Source organism: Platichthys flesus, chromosome 15 (genome assembly GCF_949316205.1).
Source record: "Platichthys flesus chromosome 15, fPlaFle2.1, whole genome shotgun sequence".
NCBI lineage: Eukaryota > Metazoa > Chordata > Actinopteri > Pleuronectiformes > Pleuronectidae > Platichthys > Platichthys flesus.
Window position 1 is genome coordinate 22858546 of NC_084959.1, and position 19424 is coordinate 22877969.

The window sequence follows — 19424 nt, forward strand, 5'->3', positions numbered from 1 at the left end:
CCACTATGCTAGAAAAAAATTGATGTCACTGGATTAATTTCCCCAAATGGAATACACGACCCACCAATCAGATATACTGTATTTCTGAGATCCACTTTCTGAGATCAACCTAAGTGTACCTACCTCTGAATAGACCAGCTACAGCAGGGGGCTCAGATTGGAAGAGAGTGGTGTAAGGGCTTGGCCCACAGAAGGAGTCTGACATACAGAAACAACAGCAGGCAGGCCGAGAACCAGACAGAGAGAGAAGCAGGAGGAAAAGGAGAGATTATGAAGATATGAGACCAGAAAATAGCAGCAAGCAAGCCAAACAACTGTGGTAATGGCTGTTTTACAGAGGAAAAACAAAGATCAGGATTTGCAGGACAAAAGCAGAGGAAGCCAGCACTGATCACAGGGCTAGACTACATACAAAACTAAATTAACTGCAGTGGAAAACCACAAATACAATGCAGGCTCACAGATGTTTCAGGAAGTAAGGAGCGAGGAGGGCAGCATGTTCAAGAGGAACGCTTAGATTTTAACTTGGAGACGCCATTACAACTCACAAATGCTACTTAACATTAATAGGACCTGCATGTCAGCAATGTAGAAGCCAAACAGTTTCCACCATAGTACCTGTGATAAATGTCACTATCTGTGCACCAGTTTCAAGATCAGATGTCAGCGAAGAGCTGGAGTCAAAAGAAGGAGTGTAATGATCTGGAGAAAACCAGAAAAAGCTACTGATGAAGATAGACATTCATGCAACAAAGAGTTTTGGACTTTGATATACAAACAGAGACAGAGAGTAAATAGGACATTAAAAAGCCTAAATTAAACAATGTTAGGAGATGAGATAAACATGAGGAACTTGACCTGATTGTGAAAGGAAGCAAATACTTGAAGCAGGGCAGCATGCCAGATCTTTGATGAATGTGAGAAGTGCCAAGAAACAGTATGTTCAGACCAAATGACCCGAAATAACTTCAGGCATTTCCTCTATTTATTTCCCTACTGTTCATAATCAAACTCACAGTCAAAGCACCTTTCAGTAAATCATCAACTAGGAGTTTTTAGAGCCTTGTTACATCAGTACAACACAGTATTTTGTGTGTAAGAAAAAGATGCAGCAAAATAATCCCACCGAACACTTCATGACTAGGTGTCTGAGAGGACAGACTGCCAGCGTCCGAGGACGCCGTGGACGGGTGGACGGCATCGACAACAGGTATTGTGATGAAAGGGTTTGAGTTTGAGGTAGATTCCTCCACAGCTTCTGCAGCATAGTTAAAAGTATCTGGGTGGGCACAGGGGGAGAAAAGAGGGAAAGAAACAAAGAAGGAACAGAGAGATTATGATGGAGATGATGGTGAGAAAAGTTAACAAAAGGTCTATGCAAAATGACATGCAGGGGGACGATGCCAGTGATGCAGGTGAGGATATCTAAAATGGCATTAGAGATATTAGAGATGGTCTGATAACATATCACCACTGTTATTAACCCATATTTCTGGTCCGACTACCTGCGTTATCAAGTAGTCCACAGGTTAAGGCCCTTTATTGTCAGAGGGCTCAGGGTCCAGCACACAACGGCTGTGTCTAGTGTCAGTGTTTAAATTGTGTGTCTACTTGCGGAGGCCTGCATAAACTGTATTGTGACAAAATACAGTAAACACAAACAAGGAGAAGGCATCCACATATGGTAACACGAACAGATAGTGTCATTAAGCATTCATTCATTAATTAATAAGCTTTCAAATTGACTCATATTACCTTGTCTACAATGAATGAGTCAGTCTATGAAAAACTGCAAAGTGCATTCATTATTTTTTTGGAAAACCTATGTCCAATCAAACCATAACCAATGTAACTTGACCTGAATGAGCATGGACTCCGTTACCTGATATGAAACTAGATGGCCTCATCCGCTCACTAATAGCCTGAATTACAGACAAACACAGCTGATATGGGTCTCTAGTACATTATTTGCATATCTTTTGATATGCGACTCAAGTGAAAGGCACACATTACAAGGCACACATTACAAAGCGATATGAGATAAGCTTGCAACTGCAACCAGGAACTGTGCTCGGGCTGGTGCTATGACAGCATTTTCAAAGTTGGGTGTGGGGTTGTCTTCACACTTCATCATATCTTAGCTACACTACCGTGCATAACTCTATTTTACTCTATTTTGTTCTCACATCTGCGCAATGTGAGAACATTAGATTTTCATGCAAATCAACATAACACTCTAGTACGTTTCTCATGTCATATACAAACATACATCTACTTTTTCTTAAAGGTACATTATTATGATACTATATATTGTTGTTTAATGCATTATTTTCAGCCCTATCTGTCTATGTACAGAAAAAACTCAATGCATGGATGGATAGATTTTAAACAATCTTGGTGACAATATTACTTGAGAGGGTAACTACAGATGTTTAACTTATGGAGCTGATCAGTCAAAGCTCACTGTAAAAAAAAACAGCGTCCAAAAGGAACATTTTCCAACATATCCATACATAGAAGTCAGAATGATGTCATGCATATAGTATATGTACCTCCCCTGCAATACTGTTCAGTTAACTCGCACTAATGTTAACAAATGCAATGGTTCAATACACTACATACGTTTATAGTCACAGACCATTTACATGGTCTGTGACTATAAACCTGGAAGGTGACTAATAATTCTAACAAGTTATTGAGTCTGAAAGAGATGCAACAGATCACAAAACTTGGATTGGATCAGACCATGTTTTTTGATCATGTATAATACAACTTCGCTTTCCATTTACTGCAGAACAATCATAACAAGGAAGTTTTGCAACATGGCATGTCTTAAAATGTTAAAACAAGTTTTAAAGTAGAATATTTAATATTTACCTGTTAAATAGTGAATTAAAATAGCCTATTCTGTGTTGTGTTTCCCATTAATTATCAAGACTGTGGCAGACCACGGCATTCTAATTGACCCACATTCAAACATACGTGCCAGTTTTGTTCATCACCCTTCTTCCTTCATCAACATATTTAACCAGGACTAAAAAATACTCCCATACATTCACAGTCAACCAACTGCCTGTCTCCAGGAACACATAACGCTCATGAACACACAACTGTTTTGATTTGACAAGAAAATGTCAAATTTGCAATTACTCCAGGGTTAAAAAACATTCCAAACTGCTGTCGATCGGTAGGGATCAATCTTGGTCTGTAACACTGCTAGTGCAGCATACAATATGCAGATATACTAGCAGATACATTAAGAGTCCACCCCAATCTGCCAGACAAATCATACTGCTTTAATTTGCAGTAATAAGCCCTGCCGAGCTTCAGTTTCGGTGTCCACCTACAGTCTGACCTGCTCTCACGTTTTGTTTAAATATTTCGTCAACTAAAATATGCGTCACATCCTATTACGGCCAGGCGTTCCCTGCAGGCTGCTAATCTATAATTTCCCAGCACCGGCCTCGATGAACCAACCAGGGACGAATCCCCAAAAAGAAAAGTCTGGGAGGAAAATAGAGTTTAATTCAGTCTTGCCCTTCTGTAATGATAATAGACAATGTTAATTTAACAGGATATTACAATTATTTGTGTCTGAAAAGGGTTATGTTTCTCTTGAGGTCCCAGAATCTGATTGATGCTGGGTTAGGGTTAGTTTTTTAGTTAGATTTTTTGTCTTTAAAATTGTTCCCCCAGTGGTATCAAAAATGGTATCGAGTATTTCCCTGGGTATCGGTATCGAGTTGGAAATTCTAGTATCGTATCAACCCTAATCTACAATTCAATATGTTTCAAACATAAGCAAGTTTGAGAACTGGGTTATAAGTAGTTACAACTAATAAAATGTATGTTTGGTATTGTGTGCATATGTACGCATGCATGTCTGTGTATAAAAAAGGTAGTGGCAGTGTCGACTGAAGTGTTGCCAAGAGCTCTGACCTCCCCATGAGTTATTGGTGGTGAGAGGCAGCGACTGCTGGAAGGCTGGCTGCAGGTCCAGAAGGTCATTGGCTGCCTTGGACATGCTGGAGGGAACAAGCAGGAGCAGAAGATAAATCGGACACTCATTCAAAGAGTGTCATGTTCTAAGTTCAGAGAAAAAGTTACAACTACAATTGTCCTCAGCAAAAGGGTAGACTTTGTTTCCTTGTTATTCTGTCCCCACTTTCAACAACAGTGTTGTCAGGACTGCCCCAGTTTCAATAAAGGATCAAGGTTTCATCTGATCTTAACAGAAACAACAGTGAAACCGAATTAAAGGATTTTTGTAACAAACCTCTACTTGCACCTAAATAAACAGACCAACCCATTAGGAAAAAGGCCCCAAAAGATAAAACACATCAGTAGACATAAGACACAAATCTAAAATGGTTTTCCCTTTTTTTCATTTGATGAACTGAAAATGTAAATCTGGATCTACATGTATATGCATTATTATACATCCCATTCAAGTAGGGCTGCTCGATTTTGGAAAAAATCCTAATCCCGATTATTTTGGACTATATCGAAATCACGATTATTTAAACAATTATTAATATGTGCCCTTATTCTGAAGTCTATGCTTTATTTTTTGAATCACTTCCGGTTCCGGTAAACACTGATGACGGCTGCGTGTCATATTCCTCCGGGAAACCAGGATATCGGTGCCCGGTTATTCAAACCCTTAATGATGGCAACAAAGGGATGGGCATAATTAATCGAGGATCTATTAATTGATCATTAAGAATTTCGTCGAGGAAATTATTTTTTCATCGAGAAATTAGCTAATTACACATTTGACCACGGGGGGCAGTGTTTGAAAAAAACGTCACAGGCCTACTGAGTTACCGTGTATTTCCATTTCCAAAATAAACATTAAGAGGTCATGGCGAAGTGTAGCGTGGGACCATTTTGAGTAAAAAAATGACTTGGTTCACTGCCAATACTGTGAAGCTATCCCCGAGACTGGGGGAGAAGAGGAGCCTGCTTTGTCTGACACGGACGAGGGGAGCGCAAACACCGAAGCCGCGGCCAGGCTAGCCAAGTTAGCACGGAGCTACCTGTGTATCACGGGGAAGCCAGTCCCCATGAAATTCAGCAGGTCATTTTCTGTTTATGATACACATCTATGGGAGTTTAATTAGGTTGATGTTCAGCACTGAACCTAGTGACTGCAGTGGCGCGAAATTTGTGGTTTTATTAGTTTACGTAAATGCACAGTAACACTGATCAGGCCCACCGTTGCATGTAGTACTTTTGTGGTACTTTTTTGTGATAGAGCGAGTTTCTACTGCGGCTGGACTGACGGTCACCAGGCTGCGTTCGCGTCTGACCTCGGGGAATGTTAACATGCTCATCTTTCTCAACACAAACCCGTAGTCTGGGACTGAGGTTGTATGTGAGTTACTGGTTATTTTTATGAAGCTTTCTCGACTCGGTGCATTGTTTGATAGTTTTGAGTTACATCTGGCAAAACCTGTCAGACCTAAGTATTATATATTTGTGGTTAAGTTGTTGTTTAACATGATGTTTTATTTTTATTTTATTATTATTTTATTTTGGAGAAAAATAAAACAAGGCTATTAATAGTGAATTTTTTAACTTGAATATATGAATGAATAATCGAAAATTCGTCATTAATTCTCCCGACGATCGATGAAGACTATTTAATCGAACGCCCATCCCTGATGGCAACCCACTTTAAGATGGCTGACTGGGTATGGCCTTACCTGTTGGTGGAGCTGGGGACTGAGAAGAGGTCAATGGCAGGGGCTGAATTGATTGTTCCACCCATTGAGGAGACAGGGGAGGAGTCTGTGGTTGCTGTTGCAGGATTCCTCTGGAGGTCTTTGAGACGCTGCTCCTACCACAATTGCAATGTTAGAAACATGAAAGCCAACGTGCCTCAAAATTCTCAACTGGTTGTACTAAGGAATGTTGCTTCAATTTTGCAGCTCAAAAAGGAGAGGCAGGTAATAGGAGTAGGAGTGCACTGCAACACAGGGCTGTCATAAGACTCACAATTTGGATCAATTGTTGTGGTTAAGCTTAATACAATCACGAGAAAGTGAATCTTAATGACACAAATTGTAGGAAACTTTTAAAGTTTGCCACAGTACCATTAGAAACTGATTTTAATCAAAACATTCACCTCAAAGGTAACTTTGTTTGTGCCACAACCCATGACAGACTGTAACTCTGCTTAAACATTTCAGGATCCAGAGAAACACAGGGCAACATAATGAGGAGCGACTATCACACCAATGATGAAAACATTGTTACAAATTTGTTCATCTACAAATTTCCCAGAAACTCTTTCAGGATGATGAAGTATACGTTGCTGGACGCCACTGCTCTGGCCTGAAGTGTATGGACGACCACGAATGTCACCGAAATGGTAATAAAGACCATTTGTTTATTAATAAATAACTGTGTTGTGAAAAATTGTCATAGAAAGGGTATAGGAGAAGCTAAATGACTCAGTGTGTGAGTTGAGTGACAGATTCATCTGTATCTTAATTCAATTCAGTGACACTTGGGGGGCCTCTCTAGAAGTGAACTACGTTGAAAGGAATGTAGGCGAGTGAACAAAATTTACTTTTAGTGTTTTTAGGCGAGTCTGCTCTTCCTCCAAGGCTGCCTGTTTTTCCCTCTCGTCCACTTTGGTGAAAGAGATGCCGGTGTTGGCCAGGGAAGAGACCGCACTGGACAGGGTGCTGGCCCTGAATCAGAGACACACACAGAAAACAGCAGCGCCATTAAAACCCTTTCCATTTTGACAACTGGACTGTGGTGTCAATGTTAACTTGTTGCTAGTGTGTATGAAATTTGATATTAATTAACGGCAACAACTGCACTTTCTTTACCATTTTCCACTAAAAAAAAAATAAAAAAATAACTCCAGATGACGCAAACCTACCTGCTGGCTGCTGTTGATTCTTTGACTTTCTTTCCCTCTAAAGAGGCCAAGTGCTGTTCCAGGGCATCCAGCAGGCTGCTGGGGGCCTAGCACGAATGTCATTGACACACATTAGGTTTCAAAGGCTGAGGAAAAGCTACTACAACATGTATTCTGAAAAATAGCAACACTGAAGCATGCCAGCTTACTGCCAAGACTACATAAACTACTCTCAAATACAGAGACAGAGAGAGAAAATGTCCAGATACTTACACAAACTGTAAACTGAAAACAGAGAGATAGAAAAGGGGAAATACAGAAAATAAAGGTGGCAACTGTCAAGATATTATTAAGAAACCCTTTAGGAGAAAGCTAATCTTATTTTAATTTATCTGCTACCATACATACACAATTAACTTCAGTCTAAATGTATGTAATTTCTAAATAATGCTACACTCAGCAGGTCACTGGTCTATGTAAGATGTGTCCATCATATCCCACTCTACAAACCTTGAGTCACACCTTTATTTGCTGTATGACGTGCAAGGGCAGAAGTGAATGTGAGCAGCAAGGTGTTTGGATGTGAAATTGTGTGCTCATGCAATGCCTGGCTGGTGTGCACAGCACTTGGTGTTAAAATATCCTAGGCCTAAAGCTGCAGGAGGGTATGCAGTCTGTGAAAGGATAATAACACCCACATTTTGTTTATTAAGGATGGCTAACCCAACAAGAGCACACATAAGTATCTACAGATACAGTATTACAGTGTCAGTGTACATACTACCTTTAATCATAAGCTGCTTTACAGTGTATTTGGAAAAAGTACTACATGCAACGGTGGGCCTGATCAGTGTTACTGTGCATTTACGTAAACTAATAAAACCACAAATTTCGCGCCACTGCAGTCACTAGGTTCAGTGCTGAACATCAACCTAATTAAACTCCCATAGATGTGTATTATAAACAGAAAATGACCTGCTGAATTTCTCAAACTTTGATAAGCTCAGCTCACACAATTCAGAGGTTTGAGTGAGGATGCGATTGATTTTATGGCTCAAGGGCTTGAGATTTTAAACACAAATACAATGATGGCAGGCGGATATAGATGTGTGCTGCCAAAATAGAAAACCCAACAAATGCAATACAAATAAAATTATACTTATCTCTACTGGAATTCTCAGTGGCATCTTAAAACCTGATCACTGCTGGACACCAGTTTAGGTAAATTACATACCATTCCTCTTGTAACAGTCCATTTAATATACCTTTACCGATGTTATTTCAATAAAGGTAATACTATAATTACTGGTTACTCAAATGAGAAGTTTTTAAGAGAAGGTTTTACTGCATATTGACGGCATTCTTACTTTAATTTCAATAATTTTCCTACAATGATTCGCCAAACAAAAGGACATTTGTGTGCCCTTTCTGACAATTGTCAAATATGCATGCTATAATATTTTAGCAAGACATTATTATATATTAATAAGTTGCATAATTGTCCAGGATTGGGCCATTCTAAACTTTGTTAAGGACAACCAACAAAGAGATGATGGGTATATGTTATTATAAGTAATAGTTATCTAAGCTTACCTGAGACAAATCTGGGATGTCTCCTCTATCAATCCCCACTTGCTGCAGGTAGAGAACAAGATTTAAGATGAGCACAAAATTGCTGACCTATCAAAATGACTACAGGCCTATTACATCTCTAACTGGCTGATCTGAGGTTCCTGACTTACCTCTGCAACTTTGAGGAACTCGGAGATTCTTGTCATTCGTGTAAGGAATTTTTTGTAGATATCAAGTCCATCTTTGCACTGAACTTTCTTCATGTCAAAGTATTTCTCTGTTAATATAAGAAAACAACCACAACAAAAAGATTTTGAAAAACATAATTTTATTTTAGTTAAATGTTTAAGGTTAACATTATGATGAAGCTAAACTATTAATATAATTAATAATGACTGCAGAAAAAAATAAATACTAATTAACTTAAGTCTGACCATTCACTTTCATTAAAGCAATGGTGGAGTGAGCTCTTGTCATGATGCACTCCAGAAAAACTATGCATAACGTTACTCCAACCAATGAAATGCAACAAGATATGGGGAAAAGTTGCTAAGAGTAAAATAAATAGAGGGGCAGTTACATATAAAGTATAAAATATTCCTCTTTGTAAATTGTGATTGTTTGACCATGATGGATTACTGATATGAATTACAAAAATGTAGAATACTGCATATTTATATTGCTGGGAAGGGACGGTTCATTCATTGTTAGAATGTTTTAAGCATAAGCAGAATAAAAAAAAAATAATGAATGCTGAGGGGCTAGAGCAGTCGCCCTCTAACCAGAAGGCCGGCGGTGCATCCCAGTCTCCCATCTGCATGCCGAAGTGTACTTGGCCAAGATACTGAAACCTAAATTGCTTCTCATAGAAAAAAAAAAAGAGTGCTTTCCATAGAAGCTGACGGTAGGATATGTGTGTGTGAATGGGTCGATGGCAAAAAGCTGTACTGTAAAACATTTTGAGTGCTCATCAAGACCAGAAAAGCTCTATTAATACAGTGCAAGGCTATGACAACACAAAAGCTTGTTTTTACCCAGGAGGTTGATTATGCCTTCATTGTAGGCAGCAAACAGTCGAATCGCATCTTTGAAGAGAAGCATGAAAGCTGCGTTGATCACACCATTTGTCAGTTCGTTAGCATTGACCTGGAAGACAGGTGGAGATGTTTTAAGCTCTTCAGAGGTGACCTGAATTTTGAACAAGCCAATGGGTCAAAAGATTGCATGTAATATATGAAACTGGAGTTAGAAATCAATTTAATCTGCCAGTACTGTGCACTCACATTGAAATCGAGTAACACATCCATCTGATTTTGGATGATAGGGATGGTCTTGAGGAGTTTCTCTGTGTTCATTGTTCTCATCAACCCATCGGACCTGTGGAAAGAAATACATGCTTTTATGAATGATAACATCTCAATTTTATAGCATTGATTTTCAAATTATTTTGCCTTTGAAATGGCACAAGATGGGAACTATTTTATACTTTATAGGCTGCAAAAAAGCTGCATATATCTAATGAGCTTGTGCAGCTGTCACAACATTTATGGTAGGAAATACAATTGTTAGACTGTTTGATATGATTCAGCCCTGTCTGTTTCCCTCCAATGGGTGGAAGACAAGACCAAGTTTCTGGGAAAACAATATCATGGTTGCCTAAAGTGGACGTTAAACACTAAAAAATAATAATAAAAGGCTCTTACCCTCTTTTTACTTTAGTGAAGTCAAAAGCAACTTGTCTGTAGGACACAGCCTTCTCATTCAGGTAGCGGCTATACCTCCTTATGAACGTTGACATATCATAGCCTACAGTTAAAAAATAACAAGTGGGGAGGGGAAGTTAAGTCATGGCAACGTCATGAATATTGGCCAAGTATCTGTACAGTTTATGCACAGTGCTGGTAATATACCTTGTAATCCACTTTTGTCCAAAAAATTGCTCAGGTTGAATAGTGTGTTCCTTGAAGCCAGATACTGAATGAATCTCTGCAAGAAAAACATGAGGAGGCGGAAGTATGAGGAGCTCTGTGTGCAGGCACAAGTGGTGTTCACCACAAGTGAATCAGCTAACTGCGACCAAGGGCTTGACTTGTGGGCATGTAACATTAAATGTAGTGGATCCCAAAGAAGGGGTTAGATTGAAGTACTCGAATATCTAAATAAAAAAATACTGCGTGTTGTCATTTTACAAAAAAAATCTCCTGCCTGACCTCATTGCCATAGACCATCAGTTGGTGTGTAGTGGTGAGGGACTTGAAGACAACAACCCAGCTGTTGTTAGTGGTCCTCTCAAACAGCGTGTCCGCCAGCTGAGGGATGTTCACATTCATCTCATTCGTGCAATGAATCAAGTCTGCGGGAAGAAGGAGAGAGAAGAAAGGTGGGGGTGAGGCACAGATCAAAAAGCCAAAGTTATTGAGACAATATATGCACAGCAACTCAGAGAAAGCACACACGTTTGCTGTTCATTGAAGGCAAAGATTGTCAAGGGTTAGGGTTAAGTAGATTCCCCATTTTCCTTTTATTTGTTTCTTTTTGTAGCACTAAGCTGACCAAAATCAATAGAATACAGGAGGGCAATGGAATGCTGGGTAGGAGAGTTCAGGTAAATACTGACTTTCAGAACAAACATTATCAAGAAAGCCAACATACTGGTCTGGAGTTTGAGAAACTTGTTGGGAGTCGATTTTTTCATCTGACTACTGATCAGAGACTTGTTACAGAAAAAAAGTTGGCACTCAAATGAAACAATTCAAAACTATGGAGATAAATGCAAATTTAAAAAGGGGGATTTCGCTGATTTACAAATTTATTCCTGTGGTTCCTATTTAGGAACTAAGTGTATATGAATGCCATAAACATCATTCTGCCTCATCTATATCAGAGTATAGCTGTTATCAGACAAGACCAAATCTGGAGACATTAGTTTGTTTCCCTTTTTTGCGTCGGTCGCATGTTAGAAAAGTCGTCAACCCCACCACTTGTTCACAGTCAACCCTTTGGAAGATCTCCTGCTGTGTCTCACAATGACTCTCCAGCAACAGTTTACACTGAAATACCAGTGTATATGAAGGTGCTACTCTAAGAGGGTGAACAGTGAATTGTGGCATTGAACACAATAGCCCTTCAAAATGGAGGAGGCAGCTGCCAATGTTGTTTTTACAACTGCAGCCGAGATGCCCTGTGGTCGAGGTGGCTCAGTTTGTTAACTGCTCTGTGATGAACGGTCTGATGTCTGTGTGGCAGATGCACATCCATAGAGACCAAACTGAAATCTCCATGTGCACCAAACTTCACTGCTCTTTATTTATTTGTCTATTTTTAAATCAAGTCAGTGATTCTGCTGAGGAAGAAGGAACATAGAACAAAGTCTTGAGCATGTGATGACAGAAGAGCCATTACAATTTAAATACCAGCATAGTTGGAAGAAAATTGGCTTACTGGTATTATGTTTGAATCAGATCTTTGGTGCTGCTATTACAAGGAAGAATACAGAGAAGTGGACATAACAGGGTAGGGAAGAGGAACCAGTCAACATGCCTTTTTGATAGCTACAGGCCAACGGCAGACCCTGCAGCTGAGATGGCTCACTCTATAGGAGCCAGTGAGGTCAGAATGTCTGTGCTACAGATGCACACAAATGGAGAATAGATTTAAAATGTCTACATTGCAACCAACGTCAGCGCTTCGTTTTTTTTTTAATAATTTATTTCTGCCACAAATGATTCCACAGACAACGAAGGAATGCTACAGCACGTTTTGGGCCTCGCATTGACCCTTTTTTTCCCAATGTCAGTATTTCTTTAACTGAGAAAAATTAAAACACTCAGGACATAACTGGAAAGATTATCACAGAAACTGAAGTCATACATGCTCGGGCAAAATCATGGTTTTAAGTAACATATGTATGAAGTGGTAACATCTTCCTAAAACCTTTAAGTGAAAACCAGAAAAAGGGAGCAATACTAAATAGCAAAGGGACATTGAATATTATACAAAGTCAGTTACCAGGGACGTGCAGACATTTTGGGGGGCAGGGGCTCAAGAGAGAAAAAGGGCACTTCTCATGATCATGTATAAAAAAATTATAGTTGAGAATCTTACTTGCTTCATTTATTTTATTAACCTCACTGTTGATAAATACTCAAAATATGTTGTATTCACTAGATTTATCACAAAAGCAGGCAACAAAGGAGATGTTTCTTGATTTATTTCAATGTATCTACAATTTCCTATTTTTCTCAACGTGGCATCTTTCTCATCAATTAAAATCAGTTAATAAAATCAGTTAAATATCTTTTTGATATAAATAATCTTTGTATAACTTTTTTTTTTAAAGTATTATAGACTGTTATTACAAGTGTGCTGTAATTTAAAAAAATAAATCAGTCTACAGCAGTATGTGTATGACAGTGGTCAGTGCTCGCCACACTGATTTGACATTCAGTCAGCTGACACTTGTGCGCTGCACCTAAAGCTTAAAAGTGACAAACTCTGATTAAATCCTTTACTTTAATCAATATAGTTGTTGACAGGGAAGCTGTGCACTAACAATATGAATTTATAAAAAAAAAAAGAACCCCCCCAAAATAAAGGGCAGCGACTCAAGCCCCCTCTGTCTATTTGTGCACATGTATTGCAGTTGCCATTGGCTACATACACTCCTGATCAAGATCTTAAGACCAGTTAAAAAATTGCATGAATTTGCATTTTGCACTGTTGGCTCTTAGGAAGGTTCTAAGTAGAGCTTCAAAATGCAAAAAGAAGAAATGGGAACAAGAGACCAAAAGTTGTTAGCAGGCAATTTATTGAAAACAACAATTTAACTCAAATAGGCTGTTCATCAGCTGATCAAAAGTTTAAGACCACAGCCTTTAAAAGCCAAAATCTGTGCAAAAATTTGGATTCCATGTCATTTCCTGTCAGGTAATCACACTGTGAAGATCTCTTGATGGCAGAGGCAAAAAAGCTCACCGTCTTTGAACGTGGTAGGATTGTTGAACTGCATAAACAAGGCCTCTCACAACGTGCCACCGCTGCTGAGGTTGGACACAGTAAGACAGTCATTTTGCATTTCTTAAAAGATCCTCAGGGTTATGGAACAAAAAAGATCAAGTGGTAGACTCAAAAAAATCTCACCGGCGCTGAGCCGGAGGATCTGAATGGCTGTCCGTCAAGACACGGGACGATCCTCGTCCCAAATTAAGGCCATTACTGGTGCTGACTGCAGCCCAATAACCATCAGACGGCATCTGCGAAGGAAGGGCTTCAAAAACAAGAAACGTCTTCAAAGCCCACGTCTCCTTCAACGCCACAAAATTGCCCGTTTAGACTTTGCAAGGGAGCACCAAACATGGGACATTCAAAGGTGGAAGAAAGTTTTATTCTCTGACGAGAATTATTTTACCTTGATGGTCCTGATGGCTTCCAACGTTACTGGCATGACAAGGAGATGCCACCTGAGATGTTTTCTATGCGGCACAGTGGAGGGGGCGCCATCATGATCTGGGGTGCTTTTTCCTTCAATGGAACAATGGAGCTCCAGGTTGTGCAGGGGCGTCAAACAGCAGCTGGCTATGTGGAGATGTTGCAGCGGGCATTCCTCATGACTGAGGGCCCTCGTCTGTGTGGTAACGACTGGGTTTTTCAGCAGGAGAATAACATCACTTTTTTGGACCATCCTGCGTGTTCCCCTGATCTTAATCGAATTGAGAACATTTGGGGATGGATGGCAAGGGAAGCTTACAAAAATGGACTTCAGTTCCAGACAGTGGATGCCCTTCGTGAAGCCATCTTCACCACTTGGCGCAACATTCGCACTAGCCTTTTGGAAACACTTGCATCAAGCATGCCAAAACGATTTTTTGAAGTGATCAACAATAATGGTGGAGCTACTCATTACTGAGTCAGTTTTTTACACTTTAATTTCTGTTTTTTTTTTTTTTTAGCTGTGGTCTTAAACTTTTGATCAGCTGATGAACAGCCTACTTCAGTTAAATTGTTGTTTTCAATAAATTGCCTGCTCACAACTTTTGGGCTCTTGTTCCCATTTCTTCTTTTTGCATTTTTAAACTCTACTTAGAACCTTCCTAAGATTCAACAGTGCAAAATGCAAATTCATGCATTTTTTAACTGGTCTTAAGATTTTGATCAGGAGTGTATCTCTGCATTACAGGCTCACTTTAGTTCTGAACATGTGCTCAGACGTCTTTACTATAGTCAATCGTACTAAAGTTGTTCAGATTTAATCATAATGGTAAATGGTAAATGGTTTTGTATTTATACAGCGCTTTTCTAGTCTAGCTGACCACTCAAAGTGCTTTACAGTACAGTTTTACATTCACCCATTCACAAACGCATTCATACAGTGCATCTATTCGCAGCACTTTGTTATTCTATGGGGGGGCCATTCAGGGTTCAGCATCTTGCCCAAGGACACTTCAGCATGCAGATGGGTCAGACTGGGGATCGAACTGCCGACCTTCTGGTTGGAGGACGACCACTCTACCCTTCAGCCACAGCACTTGACCTTGATAGTAACCTACGGTGCCAAAACATTAAATCTTAGGTATTTGAAGAAGGAAAATTGGGAAAGGGGTTAGTCTGCTCACAAACCTATTGCTGAAAATATGGTAAACAAAATGAAAAAAACAAATACCATTTTCAATGGAAACCTCATTCATGTCTGAGCAGTTAAGTCTGACAGTTACAGAAAATAATCAGATTTTGTTTACAGTTCAAGGAGACGTAATCAGTTATGACCATATTTTGAGGAGGCAAAAGAATGTCTTTGTTAAATGCTTTTATAAAAATCCATGACAGACCAACTGTTGACAATGGTCCCAGTAATTTAATATTTAAAACCATTAGAAGCTTGGCAGACAATGTAAATAAATATTTAACAGAATTTCCAAATGAGTTGAGTTGAAGGATCCTCTCCAGTCCCCACTGACTCCTTAAGATGTAAAGTTGAGGTTACCACAGACCACATTTTTCTAAATAGGTTTTATTGACTGTATGTTAAAACAAAATGAAAACCAACTGATTGAAATATCTTGTCAACATTAACTGTTTACTGGAATGGGAGGTGGCAGTTCTACCTATTGAGTCACTAATCAACCTAACCCCAAGCTCCATGTCTCTATTCTAATTATACTGAACAGGCAGTTTAAGACCGTTGTCCTAAGTCTTCACCAGTTTTTGATCATAGACCACTTTGTGATTGAATTTCAAATGGTTAAACTAAGTGTTTGAATGGCCTCATTGTGCAGCATTTGCTTTTGTTGTTCATCAATCTCAATGAAAGTGTTTCGAAACAGGTGACCTGTGACCTGGTTTTACCTTTCTTGGTAACCAATGGCTCCGTTACTATCATTTTGAAATGAGCTGAATCAAGCATGCCAAAGCCGGACTAAGTAATGTGGGTTTTTAGGGAGGGTGAAAAGCACACGTAAAAGGGTGTGTTGGATTTATAACAAGACAAAATGAGAGCACAACTGTGTAACAATGCAGCACCAGAATTCAAAAATCTAAATTGAAAACAATATTGGATTATTCACCCAGCCCTATGTCAGCATTCAATTCAAAGTAGATCAGAAGCTGACAAATTAAAGTTTCGTCTCATCAAAGCAGATCCCATTATGACAATGTGCTGAGGATGGCAAGCTGAATCTGAGATGTCCTTAAATGGCAAAGTGTATGGAGAAGAAACTCCTGATTATGTTAAAAAATTAACTTTGTTTTAATGCGGTCTGGGATTACATGCAGAGACAACAGACATAACAAATACAGAGAAGATCATTGGCAAATGTAAATACTGAGGCAATTCTTGAAAGAATTATGGTAAGTCAGCTATTAACCATTAATAACAAATGGTGATGTCTCTAATAACAAACCACATAAATATATTGTACGTAGAGAAATGTGGTAAAAAACAGCATAAAAACAACCTTGAACAAAAAGAAATGGTGAAACCAGTGAATAGTTATACATGGTAAGTACTACAGAGGAGAAACCATGAGCAGATTTCAGCCAGTTCAAATGGGTCAGTTCAGATTAGTGATTATGTTTCATTTATTTGACCTGCGTCTCTGTATCCTAAAGCCAGTCAGTGACATTCAGCAACAGTGTGATGTTCGGACAGTTCAACTTACTAATAGATATTTAATTTAGGGTTTGTGTTAAAAAATATCAACCATACACAATTATGTCCAACAGCAACCATAACACACATACTTGACAAAATACTAAATGTTACATGTTAGTATACGACATGTTTTCTGTCAGCAAAATGTGACAAATTACATTATTTTCTGCTTTTTTTCAGATGTTTCTCAGAATGTCACTAAATGCACTGCAACAAGAAGCTGATGGAGCCTACATACAGTGTGTGAGCTGAAATGGCCTGCATACATTTTAGCCAACCAGCATACTGTACATTTTTTTAAAACACTTCTATGCTGACACAGTCCATTTGTGGAAAAGCCTACAAGCAACCTCAATATCTACACATCAATCACAATCGCTGCCCACTGGCTTGCAAGAGATTGCAGTCAATCTGTGGTCATTCTGGCAAGTAATCAGTAATATCATTACTTCATTTCAACAAATTAGACATTTGTGTTAATTCAAAATAAGCAGATTAATACTTGACTGGTTCATCCTTTAAACAAAGTGATCGTGTGTCATATTTGAAGAAATTCCCTCTATTTTATCTACGCCGTATAGTGGGAACAGTGACCTTGACCTTTGAGCAGCAAAATCGTATCAGTTCCTCTTTGAAGTACCTCAGGGTATTTCTGAGATTTACAAGATGTTCACGAGAAGGGGGAAAATAAAAGTGTGGAGAATTGAAGTTGCTCAGCCAGGCTGCCTGTACTGTCAGATGGCGCTAACAGACTGTTGAGAACAGAGACAGAATGTCATGAGTAAAAAGAGGAAGTAGTAGGTAAGAGATAATGTGCAGAGGATCCACAACAATCTCAGGATTAAATCAGCACACACGGGAAAACCAAATAACGCTTGGTTTTAGAAATCACATGAAATTTGACTCAGCTGCATCTTTGATCTGAGTAATATAAGAGTGGTCCCATTAAACCAGCACTGCTGTAAACATTTTATCAGCTAGTGTCTCTAGTGGCAGATGTTAAACCTTTATTTAAAATTGAATAAAAGGTGGTATTTTGTTATATGAATTAGTAAATCCAATAGATGCATTAGACTGAACAGGCTGTGTTTTGTCTCAGGTGCTTTGGCAACAAGAAACATTTCATTAACCAGAGGCCATCAAATTAGGTTTGTTTAAAAGAGATGGCTGCATTTAAACTACTACAGAGGATAGGGCACTGACATTTAATTTGTGATATGTGGTACAAATTGCTGCTTTTTGACATAATAATCGGCACTTACATTTTATACTTAAACGCCTGTGCTAAATGTGTACTTTCGTGACAAGATAATGCCTGAGCAATTGTTAATGAGATGCATCTCAGTATTGATATCAACACTAGCAACATCTGGCAGGGACAGAATGAATAAAGCAGAATCCACACAGTCCTCAGCTGACCTCCAAACCCTCATGAATCAAGCTAATATATCTAACATAAATCTCAGATCAGCGTGAATCATTAGTTCAGTCTGTCCCTCTTCTCCAGATTCATGTAGAAACAGATAGCCCACTGACCATCCTGACACACTGCAGTCGAAGAAACCATTTACAGTACAGTTAGACTCAAATATGCTTTTTAATCTAAATTAACAGTTTTGAAATCAATACTCCCAAAGCAGAAATGTTTCACACAATGAAGCCCACATACAAGTAAACAATTTCCACACATCTAGTGCAGATGTACATGCTCACTGTGCAGAGGTGCAGATACAAAGATTGATATGAGGATGTTAAGAAACAATATTATCCCTTTCAGTGTTTCCCTAAGGATGGAGTTGAAGCAGCAGATGTAAAGCATTTCTCAGAGAGAGAGAAGCTGCACAACTTGCTAAATGTCGGTGATATTCTTATGTAAATGAACACCCATGTAAAAGACAATGCGCAACTTATCGATCAAAGCTGATGCAAAGTGCATGGAAACACTGTATCTATAGTCTACTCATGATGCCTACCTAATTGACAGGCATTTCACATTTGATCAGCTACTTCCTGTTGGCTGTTTACCCATGACAAGGCTTACTTTAGGGAACCAGAGGAACACTTCCTGCTCCAGGAAATGTCTATCCCTTTACGAGCAAGGTCCTCTGAACATGATGTGGGCTTAAGTGCTCATAGAGGCATAGTAGCTATATCCACACCAACACAAAATGAAGATACCTTGTCAGGGCTCCAGATTCACTTTTTTAGTAGGAGCACTGTAAACATACAGTACATTTTAAGAGCACAAGCAGAAAACTTAGGCACACACCTTTAATCAAGCTGCAACACAACTATTCACAATTCCCCTCATAAATAGATAACTTACAGAAATACAATGTGCTGTAATATTTTAAGTTTACTATGTCACATTTTAATTGAAATGGGTTTTTTTTTGTCTCAGAAAATTGTATGTGAACATAAGGTATGTGGTCAGTAGCACTAATGCCACTACAGTACAAGAACCACAGCTAAAAAAATGTACATTGATTAAATGTAAAAAAGTATGTGGTCAGTAACCCTCCTTTCATTACAGGGCTCCAGTCTAAACACATTATTTCCCATCGTAACTGTTTAACTGATAATTGTTAAGTTTATAAATAGAAAATCTAAGCTAAAACAATCACAAGACAGGAAACTTCCTCTTACAGAATACCTCTTCTTCAACTTCCTTTACAGCACATCCCCCTGAGGACCCCTAGGGCCTGGCACCTCCCTTGTAGTTGGGCCTTCTAGCTCTTTTCCCTGACTGAACATCATCTGTACAGCTTCCTTGGCATCAACCTTCTCAGAGCTAGCTCCCTTGAGACTTATTCTTATCCTTATTAATGA

At 39.0% G+C, this 19424-nt stretch overlaps 1 protein-coding gene across 24 annotated transcripts in view; it reads right to left on the bottom strand.

The window, feature by feature from the left end:
• Positions 1 to 19424, bottom strand: part of picalma (phosphatidylinositol binding clathrin assembly protein a) — a 37011-nt gene that overhangs the window by 10207 nt on the left and 7380 nt on the right. For 5 of the 24 annotated variants that reach the window (XM_062406430.1, XM_062406421.1, XM_062406424.1 and 2 more), the window contains exons 3-16: positions 10660 to 10802; positions 10360 to 10435; positions 10153 to 10255; positions 9733 to 9826; positions 9484 to 9637; positions 8620 to 8726; positions 8471 to 8512; positions 6899 to 6984; positions 6578 to 6701; positions 5709 to 5842; positions 3940 to 4025; positions 1127 to 1279; positions 619 to 702; positions 124 to 198 (exon numbers count right to left, since the gene is read on the bottom strand). In XM_062406430.1, the coding sequence (XP_062262414.1) occupies positions 124 to 198; positions 619 to 702; positions 1127 to 1279; positions 3940 to 4025; positions 5709 to 5842; positions 6578 to 6701; positions 6899 to 6984; positions 8471 to 8512; positions 8620 to 8726; positions 9484 to 9637; positions 9733 to 9826; positions 10153 to 10255; positions 10360 to 10435; positions 10660 to 10802 (1461 nt within the window). Of the gene's footprint in view, positions 1 to 123; positions 199 to 618; positions 703 to 1126; positions 1280 to 3939; positions 4026 to 5708; positions 5843 to 6577; positions 6702 to 6898; positions 6985 to 8470; positions 8513 to 8619; positions 8727 to 9483; positions 9638 to 9732; positions 9827 to 10152; positions 10256 to 10359; positions 10436 to 10659; positions 10803 to 13423; positions 14991 to 19424 lie in introns of all 24 variants that reach the window. The other 19 variants (XM_062406436.1, XM_062406433.1, XM_062406432.1 and 16 more) reach the window with 12 other exon arrangements.